The 17,547-nt window shown below is 56.7% G+C and overlaps 1 protein-coding gene across 4 annotated transcripts; it reads left to right on the forward strand.

Annotated features, from left to right (window-relative positions):
• Positions 1–236: 236 nt before the first annotated feature.
• LOC138806819 (mitogen-activated protein kinase kinase kinase kinase 2-like) lies at positions 237–16,780 on the forward strand. 4 transcript variants are annotated; one of them, XM_069992173.1, is made up of 32 exons: positions 237–345; positions 456–513; positions 730–820; positions 902–966; positions 1,288–1,343; positions 1,646–1,693; positions 1,778–1,820; positions 2,198–2,270; positions 2,362–2,493; positions 2,569–2,631; positions 2,884–2,965; positions 3,047–3,154; positions 3,776–3,854; positions 3,995–4,053; positions 4,826–4,869; positions 4,974–5,012; positions 5,105–5,138; positions 5,209–5,311; positions 5,394–5,482; positions 5,562–5,603; positions 5,708–5,792; positions 5,863–5,942; positions 6,026–6,086; positions 6,165–6,282; positions 11,538–11,596; positions 11,675–11,778; positions 11,864–12,041; positions 13,447–13,515; positions 13,655–13,741; positions 13,989–14,059; positions 14,146–14,201; positions 14,291–16,780. In XM_069992173.1, exons 1-32 carry the CDS (start codon positions 250–252, stop codon positions 14,376–14,378), a joined length of 2,460 nt encoding a protein of 819 aa, XP_069848274.1. In that variant the 5' UTR covers positions 237–249; the 3' UTR covers positions 14,379–16,780. The 4 variants fall into 4 exon arrangements, with proteins under 4 accessions (XP_069848274.1, XP_069848275.1, XP_069848276.1 ...); XM_069992174.1 differs by having other exon boundaries at positions 5,418–5,482; XM_069992175.1 differs by lacking the exon at positions 1,646–1,693 and having other exon boundaries at positions 1,805–1,820.
• The last annotated feature ends 767 nt before the right edge of the window (positions 16,781–17,547 follow it).

The raw sequence follows: 17,547 nt of genomic DNA on the forward strand, positions 1-17,547 counted from the left end.
GCGGCTGGGGGTGCGTGGGAGGGGGCGGCCCCGCCCCGCCCCGGCGCGCCCACCTGTGGCGCGGGCGCGGACGGCGGGGCGGCTCCCGCGGGCGCCTCCTCCCGGCCCGGCGGCGGCGCGGCGGGGCGGCCCCGCCCCGCCCCAGGGCCCCGGCCCCGCCCTCGCGGCCTCGGCGCCCGCCCCGCCCCGCGCCGCCCCGCGCCGGCTCCGCAGCTCGCGCCTGCCGGCCGGCCCGCCCGGCGCCGGGCCATGGCGCTGCTGCGGGACGTGTCGCTGCAGGATCCGCGGGATCGCTTCGAGCTGCTGCAGCGCGTGGGGGCCGGGACCTATGGCGACGTCTACAAGGTGCGCCGGGCCGGCGGGACGCGCGCGGAGCCGGGAGGAGGGGGCTGCGCCCGGCCGCGCGGGAGGCGCCGCCCCGCCCCCGCCTCACCCCTTCGCCCCCCGCCCCGCAGGCCCGCGACACCGCCACCTCCGAGCTGGCCGCGGTGAAGATCGTCAAGCTGGACCCAGGTGAGGGCCGGGCGGGGCCTCTGCGTCGGAGCGCAGCGCGGGCGGGCGCGGGCTCGGTGCGGGCGCAGAGTGGACGTTTCCAAGACCCCCCTCCTGCCCCCGCGGCCCCGCCGGCCACCTGTCCACCTGTCCGGTCTGGAGGGAGGCGCCCGAGGCCCATTTTGCAGCTGGGCCACTGAGTCAGCCGCCCCCTCTGTGTCCCCTCGTGCTCCTCAGGGGACGACATCAGCTCCCTCCAGCAGGAAATCACCATCCTGCGTGAATGCCGCCACCCCAACGTGGTGGCCTACATCGGCAGCTACCTCAGGTGAGGCTGCCCTGCCCGCCTGTCCCCGCGCAGCCCCCGCGCGGCCTGCGCGCCCACCCCAGCCCTGTGTCTCCTCCCCAGGAACGACCGCCTGTGGATCTGCATGGAGTTCTGCGGAGGGGGGTCCCTACAGGAGATTTACCACGGTGCGGGGGCCCCCCCGGAGGGGGGGGGGAGGCCCTCCGAGGGCTGTAGCCTTTCCCCCTAGCCCAACGTGGGTGGCAGCAGCCGGGGACAGGCCCGGCTGGACTTGGGCTTCTTTCTATTCCTAACTGGCTGTGTGACCTTGAGTGATAGCTGTCTTTCTCTGGGTTCCGAATTCCATCCTAAGCAGGAGAGGGATGTATCTAACACCCCTTTCCCTTAGAAGTCCCTGCTGCACCCCCTCACACACACCTAGGGTATCAGGGAGGGTTCCCATATCTCTCAGCCCCGCTCCATGCCAGCCCTCACCCTTTCTGTTTCAGCCACTGGGCCCCTGGAGGAAAGGCAGATTGCCTACGTCTGCCGGGAGGCACTGAAGGTAGCTGGGCCCATTTAAGACTCTCTCTAGCTCCCCAGGAGCTGTGGGTCCAGACCCCAGCTGACCAGTGGGGTGAAGCCAGTGCTCCAGACAGGACTGGCCCAAGGGGCTCTGGGTCCTAGAGGGGAAGGGGCCCCATCCCTGTTGCCGGAAGCAGCCCATTTCCCTCTTGGCTCAGTCACTTCCTGTTTGGGGAGAGGGGAGGAAGAAGTGGCCTGGGTGGGGGGCCCTACTCCGAGAAGGGGTTCAGTGAGAGGATGTGTGCCAGGTGGCTGCCCTCAGGGACTCCTCTGTGTCCTCAGGGGCTTCACCATCTACATTCTCTAGGGAAGATCCACCGAGACATCAAGGTAGGTAGGGGCCGGCTAAGGGCGAAGGGTGAGGGTGCTGGAGGCTCTGGGGCGGCACACTGAATCTCTCCTCCATTTTCACAGGGAGCTAACCTTCTCCTCACTCTCCAGGGCGATGTCAAGCTGGGTCAGTACCTAGGGACACACTCAGTACCTAGGGTTCTGTGGCAGCCCAGAAGCTCTAGAGAGTGCCTGGTGCCCTGGAATTAGTCACTTTACTCCGCTGGCCTCAGTTTCCCCATGTAGGAACTGTGGCATAGTCCCTTACCGCTGGTAGCTAGCTGTGGTTGGGCCTGGATGGCATCCTGGCGTGGGACCAAGGCACTGAGTCAGGGATAGAGGCTGGTTGACCCCTTGCAGGAAAGGGGCCAGTGGCAGCTGTGTCTGGGCCTGGCCACCTGCCCATCTGAGCCTTTCCAGGTGCATCCTGAGCCTGAGGCCCCGGAGTGATGGGGGAGGTGAGCAGAGCCACAGATCTGGTGAGAGCTGCTCTTGTTCCTGCAGCTGACTTTGGGGTATCTGGGGAGCTGACAGCATCTGTGGCCAAGAGGAAATCTTTCATTGGGACTCCATACTGGTGAGGCTGGGGCCTGGAAAGAGGAGGAGGGGCCACAAGTGGGGCTCCTGGCCAGCCGCACATGTGACACCCCTCCCCCCCCCACTTCTAGGATGGCGCCTGAGGTGGCTGCCGTGGAACGCAAGGGTGGCTACAACGAGCTGTGTGACGTGTGGGCCCTGGGCATCACTGCCATTGAGCTGGGCGAGCTGCAGCCGCCACTATTCCATCTGCACCCCATGAGGTCAGCCTAGGCCATGCCCCTTGCTGGCTACTTGCCCTGCTGACCCTTCACCCCTAACCTCACACCCTCCCCCAGGGCCTTGATGCTCATGTCAAAGAGCAGCTTCCAGCCACCCAAGCTGAGGGACAAGACGCGCTGGTGAGGCCCCTCCCCTCCCCCTTCCCGTGCTTGGACCGTCTGACTCCCCAGGGTGCGGGACCTGGTGTGGACAGGAGAGCAGGGCAGATGGCTGGTGATGGAGCCATGGGCAGTAACTGTCTTGCCCTGATTGTTCCTTGCTGGGTAGGCCCTGCTGGGTTCTGGAAGCTTCTGGAGCAGGGATGGAATGATCAGCAGGATGCCCTGCATGGGGCCTAACCTCCTGCTGGGTGGGGGTTCTTGTACCCACAGGACCCAGAATTTCCATCACTTCCTCAAGCTGGCACTGACCAAGAACCCCAAGAAGAGGCCAACAGCTGAGAGGCTTCTACAGGTGGGAGACAGGGCGGGCCTGGGGCTCAATGCACTAATGTCTGGAGAACAAGGCTAACCTGAGCACCCCTCATTCCTCCAGCACCCTTTCACAACCCAGCAGCTCCCTCGGGCCCTCCTCACTCAGCTCCTGGACAAAGCCAGTGACCCCCACCTGGGAACCCCCTCCCCTGAAGACTATGAGCTAGAGGTAAGCAGGGAGCGGTGGGGAAGGGCGGGGCCGGGAACAAGGCCTTGACCTGATCTGGTTGGAAGGATCCCAAAGGAGATATTGGTCAAGGTCTGTCCCCCTCTTAACCCCCAGGACCTGGGCTCTGTCCTTTAGCTTTTTCATTCAAGGCTGGCTCTCTACCACTTGGGCCCCAGTTTCATTCCCAACTTCTTGTTGGTTAATTGGAGATGAGTCTCACAGATTTTCCTGCCTGGGCTGGCTTTGAACTGCAATCCTCAGATCTCAGAGTAGCTAGGATTACAGGTGTGAGCTTAAAGTCACAGTAATTCCAGCACAGAGAGCTTGCCTATTAGGAATCTTCCCTGGGCTGGGTCTTGCTTCTCCTGTGATAGGTTCCCACTCTTGAGCCCAGGCTGACCCGGGGCCATGACTGAGCCATCTTGCTTTCGGTGTGATTTTTGGCAAGGCACATAGCCTCTCTGTGCCAGTTCTCCCATCTGTGACATGAGGGTGCCCATTTTAATCTCACGGTGACCTCAGAGGGTTTTCCCAAAAACAGAACACCCCATGTGTGTGCCCTCGCAGAATTCCTGGCAGGAGATGGGCGCTGGGTGCCAGTGCACTGCTTTTCCTTCTTAGACTTACGACATGTTTCCAGACACCATTCACTCCCGGGGCCAGCCTGGTGTGGCCGAGAGGACCCCCTCCGAGATCCAGTGTGAGTCTTCTGACTTCTTTGCCCGTGGATTAGGGTGTGTGCTGTGTGTATACCAGGGTCTCAGTGTGTGTACGTTGTGGGGGGAGGCGGGGTCAGTCCTGAGATGCCAGCCCCCTAACCCTGTACTCTGGGCCTCCCAGTTCACCAGGTGAAATTTGGCGCTCCTCGCAGGAAGGAAACCGACCCAATCAATGAGCCGGTGAGGGCTGTGGTGGGCCAGGGGTGGGAAGTGGGGTGGGGGTGGGTCTCTGATGTAAGAGATTGCTTTCAGACTAATGGCTCCATTGTGGGCCAGTTTCCTTTAGACCGCGACTTAGAAGATGGGCCTAGGGCTAGTGGGGAGGTATGGCTCAAGTGGTAGAGCAAGCATGAGGCCTTGGGTTCAATCCCCAGTACCACAAGGAAGAAAAAAAAAAAAAGTAGGTGCTGGTGGCTCATTCTTACAATCCTAGCTATTCAGGAAGCTGAGATAGGAGGTTCTCAATTCCAAGCCAGCTCAGGCAGGAAAATCCAGTTAGCCACCAAAAAACCAGAAGTGGAGATATGGCTCAAGTGGTGCAGTCCCAGCATTGAGCAAAAAAATCTCAGGGACAGCACCCAAGCCTCCAGTACCAGTACAGCTACATGTACAAAATTGGCTCTGTCAGCATAGGTCTGACCTACACTCTGGTGTTACTAGTGCATTGTCCATCTTCCTGTCTGTCCTCTCTTCTGCCATCTTGCCTTCTGTATAGCTAGGATTACATGCATGTGGCACCAGTACCTCGTTTTTGTTTAGTTTTGTTCAGCGATAAAGTCAGGTTCTATGACCCAGGCTAGCCTGGAACTCGTGAACTTCCTGCCTGAGCCTTCTCCTGAGTGTCCTGATTACACTCGTGGCTGCCACAGTGGCTTTCCTGCAACTTTTATTGACCTCTCACAGTTTTTGCTCTTTGCCTCCTTCCTTGTCTCTCTGCCTTGGTTTCCTCCAGTGGGAGGAAGAGTGGACGCTATTGGGAAAGGAGGAGCTGAGTGGGTAAGTGAGGGAGGAAAGCTGCAGGGTGGATTGTGGGGGGGGAGGGGGCCAGGGGGAAGTCCTGTAGTGAGGCTGACCTCTGACCTTTCCCCCCTGTCACACAGGAGCCTGCTGCAGTCCGTCCAGGAGGCGCTTGAGGAAAGGTGAGGGGCGGGGACTCTGGGAGGGGCGGGGATTCTAGGCCCGGGAGCCAATCCCATTTCATAGCGGTTGTCCACTGCTTTGTCTCCCGCAGGAGCCTGACCATCAGGCCAGCCTCGGACCTCCAGGTGCTGTAGCTGGGAGGGGGGATGTACACACAGGTGACAGGGCCGTCTAACAGCCCAGCCCTCTTCCCAGGAACTGGACTCCCCCGATGATGCCATGGGCACCATCAAACGCGCCCCTTTCTTGGGGCCCTCCCCTGCGGAGCCAGCCAAGGAGGATCTCTCGAGCTCCCCAGGTGAGCCTCAGATTTGGGAGGCCAGGAGGAGCCTGGGATGGGGCCAGGGCTGAAAGTCACCGTGCGGCTTATATACCTGCAGGAACCCTGCCCCCATGTTCCCCAGGCCCTGGCAGCCCCTCAGTGCTGCCCACCGCCTGGGCCACCATGAAGCAGCGGGAAGATCCTGAGGTGAGGGCCACGAGGAGGAGGGGCTGTGGGCACTGGGCGATGAGGTCACCTTGGCCCTAACTCCTTCCTTCCCTCCCAGAGGTCATCCTGCCATGGGCTTCCCCCAACCCCCAAGGTGCACGTAAGTGTTCACCTGTGTGTGTGTGTGTCCTGCTCAGCTGCTCTCCTAACCTGCCCGCTCACTGCTGCCCCCGGCCCCCCCTCAGCCCCTCGCTTCCTCCACAGATGGGCGCCTGCTTTTCCAAAGTCTTCAATGGCTGTCCCCTTCAGATCCACGCTGCCGTCACCTGGGTCCACCCTGTCACTCGAGGTAGGCCAGAGGAGGACCCACCCCCCTCCCCGTGGGCCACTGATCTCTGACCCTGTGCTCACACCTTCAGACCAGTTCTTGGTGGTGGGAGCTGAGGAGGGCATCTACACGCTCAACCTGCACGAGCTGCACGAGGACACTCTGGAGAAGGTGAGGCTTCTGGCCTTGGGGGGGTGGGGCAGAGGCTCAGGGAGGCTGCACGCCTGCCAAACGCCTGTCACTTCGCCCCCTAGCTGATCTCCCACCGCTGCTCCTGGCTCTACTGCGTCAACAATGTGCTGCTGTCACTCTCAGGTAGGGGGCGGGGCAGCTGCTGAGCCCAGGTGCCCTGAACTTCCCCCTAAGCCCCGGCGTGTGCCTTGCTCATGGCAGGGAAATCCACACACATCTGGGCACATGACCTTCCGGGTCTGTTTGAGCAACGGAGACTACAGCACCAGGCGCCGCTCTCCATCCCCACGAACCGCCTCACCCAGCGCATCATCCCCAGGTAGGGGTTGCGGGTTGCACTGAACTGGAGGGCAGGGGCTCTGGGCAGAGACTGTTGGGATCTTTGATGTATCAGCTGGTCCCTTATCCTCCCTGAGCCCCAGGATCCTATTGGTCAGTACAGGTGCTAGCCACCTCCTCACCAGCCGCAGCTATTGGGCTTCCTGATAGCCGGTAGCTCAGCCCTGGGCGATGCTGGGTATAACACGTCACGAAATTCTATGTTGGAGAATCAAGGGAGATGACTCCCTTTGCAAGACAGTCCCTGTCCCCACCTGATGCTGAGGTGGGCCTGCTGGGAGATCCTTGGGGGACAGAGGCTGCAGAGTGGAGAGAGATCAGAGTCTGAGAACACATAGTTTCTGGGCAGAGGAAAGAGCAGAGATGTGTGTGAAACAGTCCAGGACCTCCATGGTATTTGGCTGAGGCCGAGGAAGCTGCCCAGGAGGCAGAGCTCTTCTGTTGCTGCTGCTGCTGCTGCTGCCACTGCTGCACCATCAGCGTTTTTAAAAGATCGATCTGAGTGCCAGTCAGGATTCTTCCTGTTGAAGGTGATTTCAACTGACTGGCCAAGAGCTAGGAGTGGTGCCATAGGCCTGTCATCCCAGGCTGAGGCAGGAGGATCTGAAGTTCTAGGCCAGCCGGGGCGACCTAAAAAGACCCAGTCAAAAGCAAAACAAAACAACTCATTGGTTTAAGCACAGAAGTGAGTTTAGTGTTTAATGTAGCTGAAGGTTCCGGAGTAGGCTTAGCTTCAGGCTCAGTTGGTCCAGGTGCAGGTAGCACTAGTAGGAACTGGCCTGAATCTCTGTGTTTAACAGACTTTCTTCTCAAAGGACAGAACAGATGGGGCTACCTGTAGTCCCAACCCCATGGATCTAGAACCTCCATTCCCAAATCATTCCCACAGAGGTTTCAGGCCACTTCTCATTGGCCCCGCTGAGGTGCCGCTTCGCTCTCCAGCCAATCACTGGGGCTGGGAGATAAGATATCTAGGCCTGCCTGGGCAGGAGAACGTCTCAGCCCTCTTATAGAAAGATGCTCGGCAGAGGCACATGCTAATCAGTTGTGGTGGACAATGGAAGGTGAACTGGGAAAGGAGCGGGGCCCGTGGGCCAGCCTGGGGGGTATTTAGAGTGGACTGACAAGGTTAGGGGACAGAGTAACCCTGAGTGTGTCCTGGGTTTGTGAGGCATGGGCCATGTTGGAGAGAGCACTTAGTCATTCAGCTGATGACGACAGTGCTCAGAAGGCTCTAGCAGAGTCCCGGGGCACAGATGAACTCTGGCCCTTGTCATGGCATCTGTTGCTTGTGGAGGGAGGCAGGCAGTGTGGAGCTGGGTCAGGGAAACTATTTGGTGGCTGATGGCTCAAGAGATCATCCAGCCACTGGGACATCAAGGGTGGCGTTGAACAGGTGCTCAGGAAGGCTTTGCTGAGAAAGTGCTGTTTTGGGCAATAGAGAGCTGGGGTACTGTACCTCCGTGGCAGAGCTCTTGGCTGTTGTATGTAAAGCCTGGAGTTCTGTCCCCAGCAGTGCAGCAGAAAAACAAAAGACTAATCCTGTAGATATGTGGGGAAGGCCATTGGGCAGAAGGCTGGGCCAGTGCAAAGGCCCTGGGACCGAAAGTCAGCTCGGTCTACTTGAGGAACAGCAATGAAGCCAGTGTGGTGGATCAGATGGAGTGAGAGGGAGATAACTGAGGAGGCCTTCAGTTTTAACTCAGAGGGCAGAGAGAGTGGGGCGGGCACTGCCGAGGAGTGACCCACACTGAGATCACCAGCGACGGGGCGAGGGTGGAAGTGAGGAGGTACTGCAGTGCTGGGGTGGGAAGCAGTGTGCACGAGGGCTGGGGTAGCAATGGAGGAAATGCAAACCGGTCCAGTTCTGGTACTGTTTTGCCAGTGGAGCCAGCAGGATTTCCTGATGATAGGCAGTAGAGGGGAGAAGGGCGTGGTGGGGCTGACCAGGGCCCTGCCCCGGCTTTAGGAAGGATGGAGCTGTCATCAGTTAGAGGTGGAACAAGAGCCAGGAGGAGCTGAATTCAATTTGCATTGACGTGTGTTTTTGCGCCAGATGCCTGTGGCTCACATCTGTGAACCTAGACACTTAGGAGGCTGAGAGCTGAGGAGTGAGGTTCAAAGCCAGCCCAGGCAGGAAATCCTGTGAGACTACAATAAACTACCAAAAAAGTCAATGGAGGTGCGGCTGAAGTGGTAGACATCTAGCCTTGAGAAAAAAAAAAATACCAACGGAAAAAACTAAGGGACAGTGCCCAGGCCCTGAGCTGAAACCCTAATTCTGGCACACACAGGGCCTATGCTTGCCAGGCAAGTGCTGTACAAAGATGCAAGCCCAAGATACATTTTTTTTTTTTTTTTTTTTGTGGTGATGGGCTTGAACTCAGGCCCTGGGAGCCGTCCCTGAGCTGTTTTTTGCTCAGGGCACCCAGTGGCACTTTTTGAGCCACGTGCCATTTACGGTTTTCTGGGGGTTACTTGGAGATGAGAGTCTCTAGACTTTCTTGCCTGGGCGGGCTTTGAACCTTGATCATCAGCTCTCAGCTTCCTGAGTAGCTAGGATTACAAGTGTGAGCCACCAGTGCCTGGCTGTGGGGTTTTTTTGTTTTGTTTTTTTTTCTTGGTTTTTATGTTTTTGCTAATCCCAGGATTTAAACTCAGGGCCTCAAACTCTAGATCCTCCAGATTTCAGCATCTTAAGTAACTAAGATACAAATATGAGCCATCAGTGCTCGGCTTAAGATGCTCGCGCGTGCGTGCGTGCATGCGTGCGTGTGTGTGCTAGCTATGCTGGTTAGCTCTGGGGCTTGAATTCAGGGCCTGCGCACTGTCCCTGAGCTCTTCAGCTCAAAGCTTAGCACTCTACCACTCGAGCCGTAGCACTGCTTCTGATATTTCTGAGTGGTTTATTGGCAATTAGAGTTTCATGGACTTCCCTGCCCGGGCTGGCTTTGAGGCTTTGAACCACGATCCTCAGATCATAGCCTGCTGAACAGCTAGGATTACAGGCGTGAGCCACCGGCACCTGACTGTTCCTTCATTTTTTGCTTGAAGCTAGCACTCTTCCACTTGAGCCACAGCTTCATACCTGGTGTTTTGGTGGTTAATTGGAGATAAGAGTCTCATGGGCTTTCCTGCCTGGGCTGGCTTCTAACTGCAATCTTCACATCTCAGTCTCCTGAATAGCTAGGATTACAGGTGTGAGTCACCAGCGCCTGGCTTCCAAGATACTTTTTGAATGTGCCATGCTAAGGAGAACTCCATCCATCTACAGCCAGAGGGGGTAGAAGCTCCAAGGAGAGGGCTGGCTCTGGGTTCAGATGCCATGACCAGATGTAGAGGTGGGGCATGCAGCAGGGGACCTGCAGGGAGGGTAGGCGGTCCAGGCCCAGGGCAGCACTGCACCTGGTGTCCACTGTCCTCTGGGCTTCCTGAGCTTCATCCCCTATCCAGCCTTCTTGGGCCCTGGGCCTGCAGGAAGCTGGCCCACTGAGACCCTGGTGAGGCACTGCAGCCTAGCCTGGGGCCCGTGTCTGGAAGGTCAGAATCACAAGGTCCACGTTGCACATAAAGAAGAGAAAACATGAATTACTCAAGAGGAAGAACCAAATACAAAGCTACATGCCAGAATGTATGCCACTGTCCTTCCCAAAGGCCAGCTGGGAGGACAGCGAGAGGAAGAAGGAGGGCAGAGGGCAGAGAGGGGCAGACGCCGGCTTCCTCCCAGGGGCCCGTCTTGGCAGAAGTACAGACAGAGCCTGAGTCACTGCAGTGTCCATACCAGCACATGCCCCTGTTCCCTAGAGTATACTGCATGCTCCCCATCATCGAAGCCACCCACCCCCTGGCCCTGCAGGCCTGTAGCCCCCACCAGAGCAGTGATGGAGGGCAAATGGTTGCTGTCTGAAGCCTTTCTTCCCCCAGGGCCTATGGGTGCATCTGTGAAATGGGCCAGCGCAGCCCAGCAATCCAGAGCCCGACTCCACTCCTGCCACTCTCCTTCACATGGCTTTGCCCACAAAAGAATTGCTTTTGGGCCTGGGAAGGTGGCTCAGTAGTAGAGTGCTGGTCTTGCACGCATGAGGCCCTGGGTTCAAATCCTCAGCACCACATAAACTGAAAAAGCCAGAAGTGGCGCTGTGGCTCAAGTGGTAGAGCTCTAGCCTTGAGCTGAAGAGCTGAGGGACAGCGCCCAGGCCCAGAGTTCAGGCCCCACGACCAGCACAAACAAAACAAAACAAAAAAAAAAAGAATTGCTTTTGTTTTGTGTTGTTTTTGTGTGTTGATACAGGAGCTTGAACTCAGGGCCTTTCACTCTTGCTTAGCTTTTTCACTCAAAACTAGAGCTCTGCTGCTTAAGGTACAGCTCCACTTCTAGAGATAAGAGTCTTCCTAGAGGACTGGGAAGGTGGCTTAGTGGCCGAGTGCTTGCCTAGCATACATGAAGCCCTGGGTTCGATTCCTCAGTACCACAGACACAGAAAAAAAGTGGCTCTGTGGCTCAAGTGGTAGAGTGCTAGCCTTGAGCAAAAGAAGCTCAGGGAGGGCTGGGAAGGTGGCTCAGTGGTAGAGCGCTTGCCTTGCAATGCATGAGGCCCTGGGTTCAATTCCCCAGCACCAAATAAGCAAAAAGAAAAAAGCCGGAGGTGGCGCTGTGGCTCAAGTGGTAGAGCACTAGCCTTGAGCTGAAGAGCTGAGGGACAGCACCCAGGCCCAGAGTTCAGGCCCCACAACCAGACCCAAAAAAATGAAGCTCAGGGACAGTGCTTGGGCCCTGAGTTCAAGCCCCAAGACTGGCCTGGATTTGTCTGCTCAGACTGACTTCAAATCAGGATCCTCAGGTTTCAGCCTCCTGAGCAGTTAGGATTACAGGTGTGGGCCACCGGCTCTGGGCTCCTAGAACTCAAAGCAAGTGGAAAAGTAAAGTTACCAGGTGCACGTTTCTCCCCGTAGGAACTTGTATCATCCTGTCTGCGGCCCAGGAAGTGGCCACTAGCATTACCCACATTCTGCAGATAAGGAAATTGAGGCATGGATGGGGGAAGTGACTTGCACAAGGCCATGAGGGCCCTGGGTGTGACTCTGTGGACTCCAGGCTGGAGAGCTGCAAGGTGGCCGCAGGGATGGGGTGTCGCCATGCTAGTGTGCCAGATAAAGATGGCCACCCTACAGGGCTCTGGCTGTCCACGGCTCCCCAACTCCCCACCCCCCCGCCCCTGTTTATCACCCCTCCAGGCGCTTTGCCCTGTCCACCAAGATTCCAGACACCAAAGGCTGCCTGCAGTGCCGTGTGGGTAAGAGCTGGCCGAGTGGGGCCCCAGCAGGGTGGGGCGCAGGCTGAGCTCCCTGCCCACCATCTGTCTCTCCCTCAGTGAGGAACCCCTACACCGGTGGCACCTTCCTGCTGGCTGCCCTGCCCGCCAGCATGCTCCTGCTGCAGTGGTACGAGCCCCTGCAGAAGTTTCTGCTGCTGAAGGTGAGGGGGTGGTGGGAGAAGCCCAGGGAGTCTCAAGGCAAGCAGCAGAGACCCGAGTACCCCGACTACCCGGCTCCCCCTCTAGAACTTCTCCAGCCCCCTGCCCAGCCCAGCTGGGATGCTGGAGCCGCTGGTGCTAGACGGAAAGGAGCTGCCGCAGGTGTGTGTGGGTGCTGAGGGACCCGAGGGGCCTGGCTGCCGCGTCCTGTTCCACGTCCTGCCCCTGGAGGCCGGCCTGACGCCTGACATCCTCATCCCCCCTGGTAATCAGGGAGACTGGGTTGGGGGGGGGGGTGGTTGGCAAGCAGATAAGGGAGACAGAGGCGGGAGTTAGGGGCTGGGAATCACAAGCCACGGCTCCCCAGAGACCTTGGAGCCCAAGGACATCAGAGTGGGTTTAGAACTCTGCCTCGCTTTAGTTGGAAAGATCTCCAAGACTAAGCGTGGCATGGTGGTGCAGCCTAGAGTCCCAGTTTACTGGGGAGGCTGAGGCAAGGAGGATTGCTTAAGTCTAGGAGTTGAAGGCCAGCTACAGTGAGAAAGGAGCTGGGCACCAGTGGTTCATGCTTGTAATCCTAGCAATTTAGGAGGCTGAGGTCTGACGATTGTGGCTCAAAGCCAGCCACCTAGGCAGATAAATCTGAGTCTTAGCACTAGTTAACTAGCAAAAAGCCAGAACTGGAGGCATGGCTCATATGGTTGAACACCAGCGTCAGTCAAAAAAGCTAAAAGTGTAAAGCCCTGAGTTCAAGCCCTGATATTAGTATGCATGTGCATATATGTGTGTGCGTACACACACACACACAGAAAAAGTTATTGTAGGGGCTGGGAAGGTGGCTCAGTGGTAGAGCGCTTGCCTTGCATGCCTGAGGCCCTGGGTTCGATTCCTCAGCACCACATAAGCAAAAGGAAAAAAAGCCGGAAGTGGTGCTGTGGCTCAAGTGGTGGAGCGCTAGCCTTGAGCTGAAGAGCTGAGGGACAGCACCCAGGCCCAGAGTTCAGGCCCCATGACCAGACCCAAAAAAAAAAAAAAGAAAAAGAAAAAGTTATTGTACCAAACAGCTGACAGCCAAGAAAACTCTGGCTGCCAGTGCTCAGGCCTGGCAGTATGATAGCCTTACTCACAAGAGGGATTTGTTTTGTTTTGTTGGTGCTCATTCTCAGGGCCTAAGTGCTCCCCCTGAGCGTTTTTGTGGTGCTCATTCTCAGGGCCTAAGTGCTCCCCCTGAGCGTTTTTGCTCAAGGATAGAGCTCTACCACTTGAGCCACAGTGACACTTTCGGTTTTCTAGTGTTTTATTGGAGTCTCAAGCACTTTCCTGCCCTAGCTGGCTTTGAAACACGATCCTCAGATCTCACTCAGCCTCCTGACTAGCTAGGATTGCAGACGTGAGCCACCAGCAGCTGGCAGAATTTCATTCTTGAGTCTCCTGGCTGTGTATTGCTATGCCTGGGTCACTCGTGAGGAACCGAGGCTGACAAGGGAGGAGTGGAGCCCACTCACACCTCCCTGGAAGATGTGTCCCGCCAGGCCCTCAGGAATTCCTCCCCCTCTCTTGAGTTTCCTGGTAGGGTTCAGTGTGAGATGGCTGAAAGTGGTTGTGTGTCCCATAGATGCCCCATATCTTGGGGGCTCAGTCAGGTCTGGTCCCCTTTTCTCTGCCCACAGAGGGGATTCCAGGCTCTGCACAACAGGTGATCCAGGTGGACAGGGACACAGTGCTGGTCAGCTTTGAACGTGAGTACCTCTGTGATCCGTGCAGAAGCACACGGGGAGTAGGGCTGGGGGTGGGGGTGGGGGCAGGGATCTGCCCTCCTAGGAGGGAGCCACTCTGTTTTCCCCCAAACACACAAACACCAGCTCCATTCCTCTGTAGGCTGCGTGAGGATCGTCAACCTGCAGGGTGAACCCACAGCCACACTGGCCCCTGAGCTGACCTTCGACTTCCCCATAGAGACCGTGGGTAAGTGAGCCAGAGGTGGGGTGCAGGGGTGCCCTCCTAGCTCAGAGTATAATACAAGGTGGCCCAGGGGGCAGGAGCTGGATGGAGGGCAAGAAGAGCGCCTCCAGCCCTTCTGGGGAGCCATCCTGGTCATCCACAGTTAGGACCCCTGAGGCCAGAAGTGGGTTCTGGGGGAGGGGGGGACGGCTGGCTCCCTGCCTCAGTGGGTCGAGCTGGGCAGGTAGAGCCAGCCCCCTCCCCCCTGCAGTGTGCCTGCAGGACAGCGTGCTGGCCTTCTGGAGCCATGGCATGCAGGGCCGCAGCCTGGACACCAATGAGGTGAGTTGGGCCGGGCCACCCCCACAGCCCTCGTGTCTTTGGAGAGGACACCTGCTGGAGTGATCTCAGTACCCCTTGTCTTCCAGGTGACACAAGAGATCACGGATGAGACGAGGATCTTCCGAGTACTAGGGGCCCACAGGTAGGTGGTGGCGTCCCTGCGGTCAGAAGTGGACCAGCATGCCTTGCGCCTCCTGCCTTGCTCACCAGGTGCCCCTCTTCCCTCACTAGAGACATCATACTGGAGAGCATTCCCACAGACAACCCGGGGGCACACAGCAACCTCTACATCCTCACCGGCCACCAGAGCAGCTACTGAGCCGTCCCTCCTGCCCCTCTGGGCAAAGCGCGGAAGAGCCTGAGCCCCCCACTCTGCTAGGGCTGGAGGGCAGAAATAATCCTGACCAGTGTGTGGGGGATGTCCCTCAAGGGGAGGGCACCTCCCCCCCTTTAGCAATAACTGGACCCCAAGGAACTGCCACCACCTCCCTAGTGTGGGGACCCCCACACTGGCACAGTGGGGGCCATCCTGCCAATCCATTCCATTTTGTTTCACATTCCCACTTTCTGCTAAGAGCCTGCCCCTGGCTCCGTCCTGGGGAACGTGTATTTAAAAGAGAACTATATTGGTATGAAAGCTGGCTGGTCTTATCCCACCGGTCCCTGTGGGCTGAGGAGCTGGCCCCGCCCCCGCCGCCTGGCCCTCCTCCCTATCTGAGGGTGCTTGGTGTTCCTAGTATCTTCCTGGCAGCCCTCCACTTTGCAGTTTTGGAGCTCTGTTGTTCAGCACCCCGAAGGACCATGCAGTAGGGACACCCAGAACAAAGAGATCATCTAGGGAACTCTTGCGCTGCAGGACCTGACCTGTGTCCCTGCCAGCAGTTCTGTGATCTAACCTGTTCCATGACTAGCAGCTGCTTGCTGGCTCCTGCCTCCCGCAGCGCCCCTTACAGGTGCCCAGCAGTGCAGTGCACTTGACAGGCTAGGAGAGGAGATGGCTGAGTGTGTGTGAGACCCCGAAGGGCTCCTTGGTCACGACCAAGATGCAGATGCGCCCTCAAGAGGACCCATTATCGTGGGAGCCCATGCTCAGGTTGGGCTTTACCTTGCCCTTCTCCCACAGCCCCTGAGCAGAAAGGCCCAGAACCCCAGTCAGGAGCCCTACAGCCTCAGGCACTGACTGCCTGTTCTTGACCACAGCCTTTGGACAGGGGAGGACAACCAAGACAGGGAGGGAGCTGACCCTGATGGAAAGGGGGGTGTACAGGCAGGGCCAGGCCAGGGAGGCTGGAAGCTCCGGGAGCAAAGGTTCGAGACTCTGCCTGGCCCATCAGCATGCTGATGTTTAAGACGACCTTTCCTATGGCTGGTGGGAGGGCAGATGACAGCTCTTATGAATAGACACAGGTGTCATTGACCCCTTCCCACCCACCTGATGAGTCCTGGCTGCGCTGTTTCTAGTGACAAGTGTTTCTTGGCTGAAATGAAGAGCTAGATAGATTAGGGGAGGAGACACATCCGGTGTACCCAGTGAGACCCAAGGGGAGAGGCACTTTCCAAGCTCTGAGGGCCAAATTAAGAGGGAGGTGATAGGGCTACCTGGCGACTTCCTTCCTTCCCCGTTTTCCAGATTTCTTGGAAGAATGCTGGAGGCAAGGGTGGAGAGGTGAGCGCCTCGGAGAGGCCAGGACACCCTGACTCCAGTTGTCCTGGGTTAGGTCTGTGGCCATTACCACAACAACAGTAGACAGCGCCACCTTGTGGTAAACCCTGGAGGCCTTAGATCCCACCTGAAGAGGGAGGGGCTTGGAGGTGTAATGTGCCAAAGGGGGGTTGGAGATGTGTGTGAAAGGAAGGGCCTCTGACAAGTTTTCTGCCAGCAAAGGCAGGCATAAGCCAAAGAGAAGGTAAGAGAGCAGGGAATGTATACTGAGACTAAAATTCAAGTTTATTTATATATTTGTTTATAGATAGTCCTTGCTTGAGGTACATATTTTGAAATACAAAAGACAGAATGAGTTGGGTGTGGTAGGACATGCCTGTAATCCCAGCACTCAGGAAGCAGAGGCAAGGCAGGAGGTCCAGGCCAGCCTTGGTCACATAGCAAGACTTTGTCTCAAATATTAAATAAAGTATTTTAAAGTTTCCCTCTTATTCCCCCAGTTACCCATGTGTCCCAGTTACTTTTGAGCCCTTCTAGCACTATTTATGCAAATTTAAAGTATTTAAATGTATTTTCTTTTCTTTTTTTTTGTCGGTCTGGGGCTTGAACTCTGGGCCTGGGCACTGTCCCTCAGCTCTTCAGCTCAAGGCTAGCGCTGTACCACTTGAGCCACAGCACCACTTCTGGTTTTCTGAGTGGTTTATTGGAGATAAGAGTCTCAGACTTTCCTGCCTGGGCTGGCTTTGAACCACAATCCTCAGATCTCAGCCTCTTGAGTAGCTAGGATTACAGGCGTGAGCCAACAGCGCCCAGCTCAATATATTTTCTATACACTTGGGTATATACATATTCCACATATAATGCCAACTTTGCTCTTTTAAAATATGCCTGGAGATTTTTTTTTCTTGATCAGTGTTGTCCTTTGTTGTTTTATAACTCGCAGTGGTCCAGCTGTATCTGGCTCCCATAACTCATGTTAATGCACCGTAACTAGATCCCTCTGGATGGAAAAGCTAATTGTTTCTACCACTGCGATATTAAAAGCGATGCTGCGATAACCATTCTTACCCAGTGCTGTTTTGTGTGTATCCCGGCAGTGGCCCTGCTGGATCAGAGGTGGATGCATTTGGCATGACAGCCACTGACAACTCACCCTCTGTGGGTGGAATGGGGCAGGCAGGACATCTTTAAGTTGTTCTGTGGATGAAGAAAGGACACAGGCATCTCGGGTGTTCAGGAAATGGTCACACCTGCAGCACACCTGTGGAGATGGTTAGCAGAGAACCCTGATGATGCTCATCACATTTCTCTAAGAGCACAGGAGGCACATTCACTGTGGGGAGGAATGAGCATGAGCATGAACTGGGGGGTCAGCCTGGGACAGCCAATTTTCCCCAGATAGAGGTGTGTGTGTGTGTGTGTGTGTGTGTGTGAGAGAGAGAGAGAGAGAGAGATCCTGAGCCAAGAAGCCTGGTTCCCTCTACCTATGCTACAGCCTTTCCTAAAGGAAGGGCTGTTGGCAGGACAGAAAGTGCTGCTTAATGTACTTACTACAACTATACAGATGAGTCAGGAAGAAAGGAACATCTCCCAACCTGCAGGACTTGGCGATTCCCAAAGAGGATCTTGGCTGACACTGGTTTTCTCTTTCCTGTTTACTTTTTTTTTTAAATATATATTTCTTATTGTAAAAATGCTTTCCCCGTTTACTTTCTTGAGGACCCAGAAACTTTAGGGAGCTCCTAGGCAGAGGGGATAGAATCCAGGGGCCTCATACCAAGTCGGGCAAGTGCTTGGCAAGTAATCTACAGTTCCAACCTGTTTC

Source organism: Dipodomys merriami, unplaced genomic scaffold, assembly GCF_024711535.1.
Source record: "Dipodomys merriami isolate MVZ:Mamm:240054 unplaced genomic scaffold, mDipMer1.0.p SCAF_409, whole genome shotgun sequence".
In the NCBI taxonomy this organism is placed as follows: Eukaryota; Metazoa; Chordata; class Mammalia; order Rodentia; family Heteromyidae; genus Dipodomys; species Dipodomys merriami.

What these genes read in the sequence shown, in the direction of transcription:
- LOC138806819 (XM_069992173.1), top strand. Translation starts at nt 250, where the DNA reads ATGGCGCTGCTGCGGGACGTGTCGCTGCAGGATCCGCGGGATCGCTTC. An exon ending in CAGCTGAGAGGCTTCTACAG is followed by an intron (nt 2,966 to 3,046) that starts GTGGGAGACAGG and finishes TCATTCCTCCAG; the next exon opens with CACCCTTTCACAACCCAGCA. An exon ending in GGAAAGGAGGAGCTGAGTGG is followed by an intron (nt 4,870 to 4,973) that starts GTAAGTGAGGGA and finishes CCTGTCACACAG; the next exon opens with GAGCCTGCTGCAGTCCGTCC.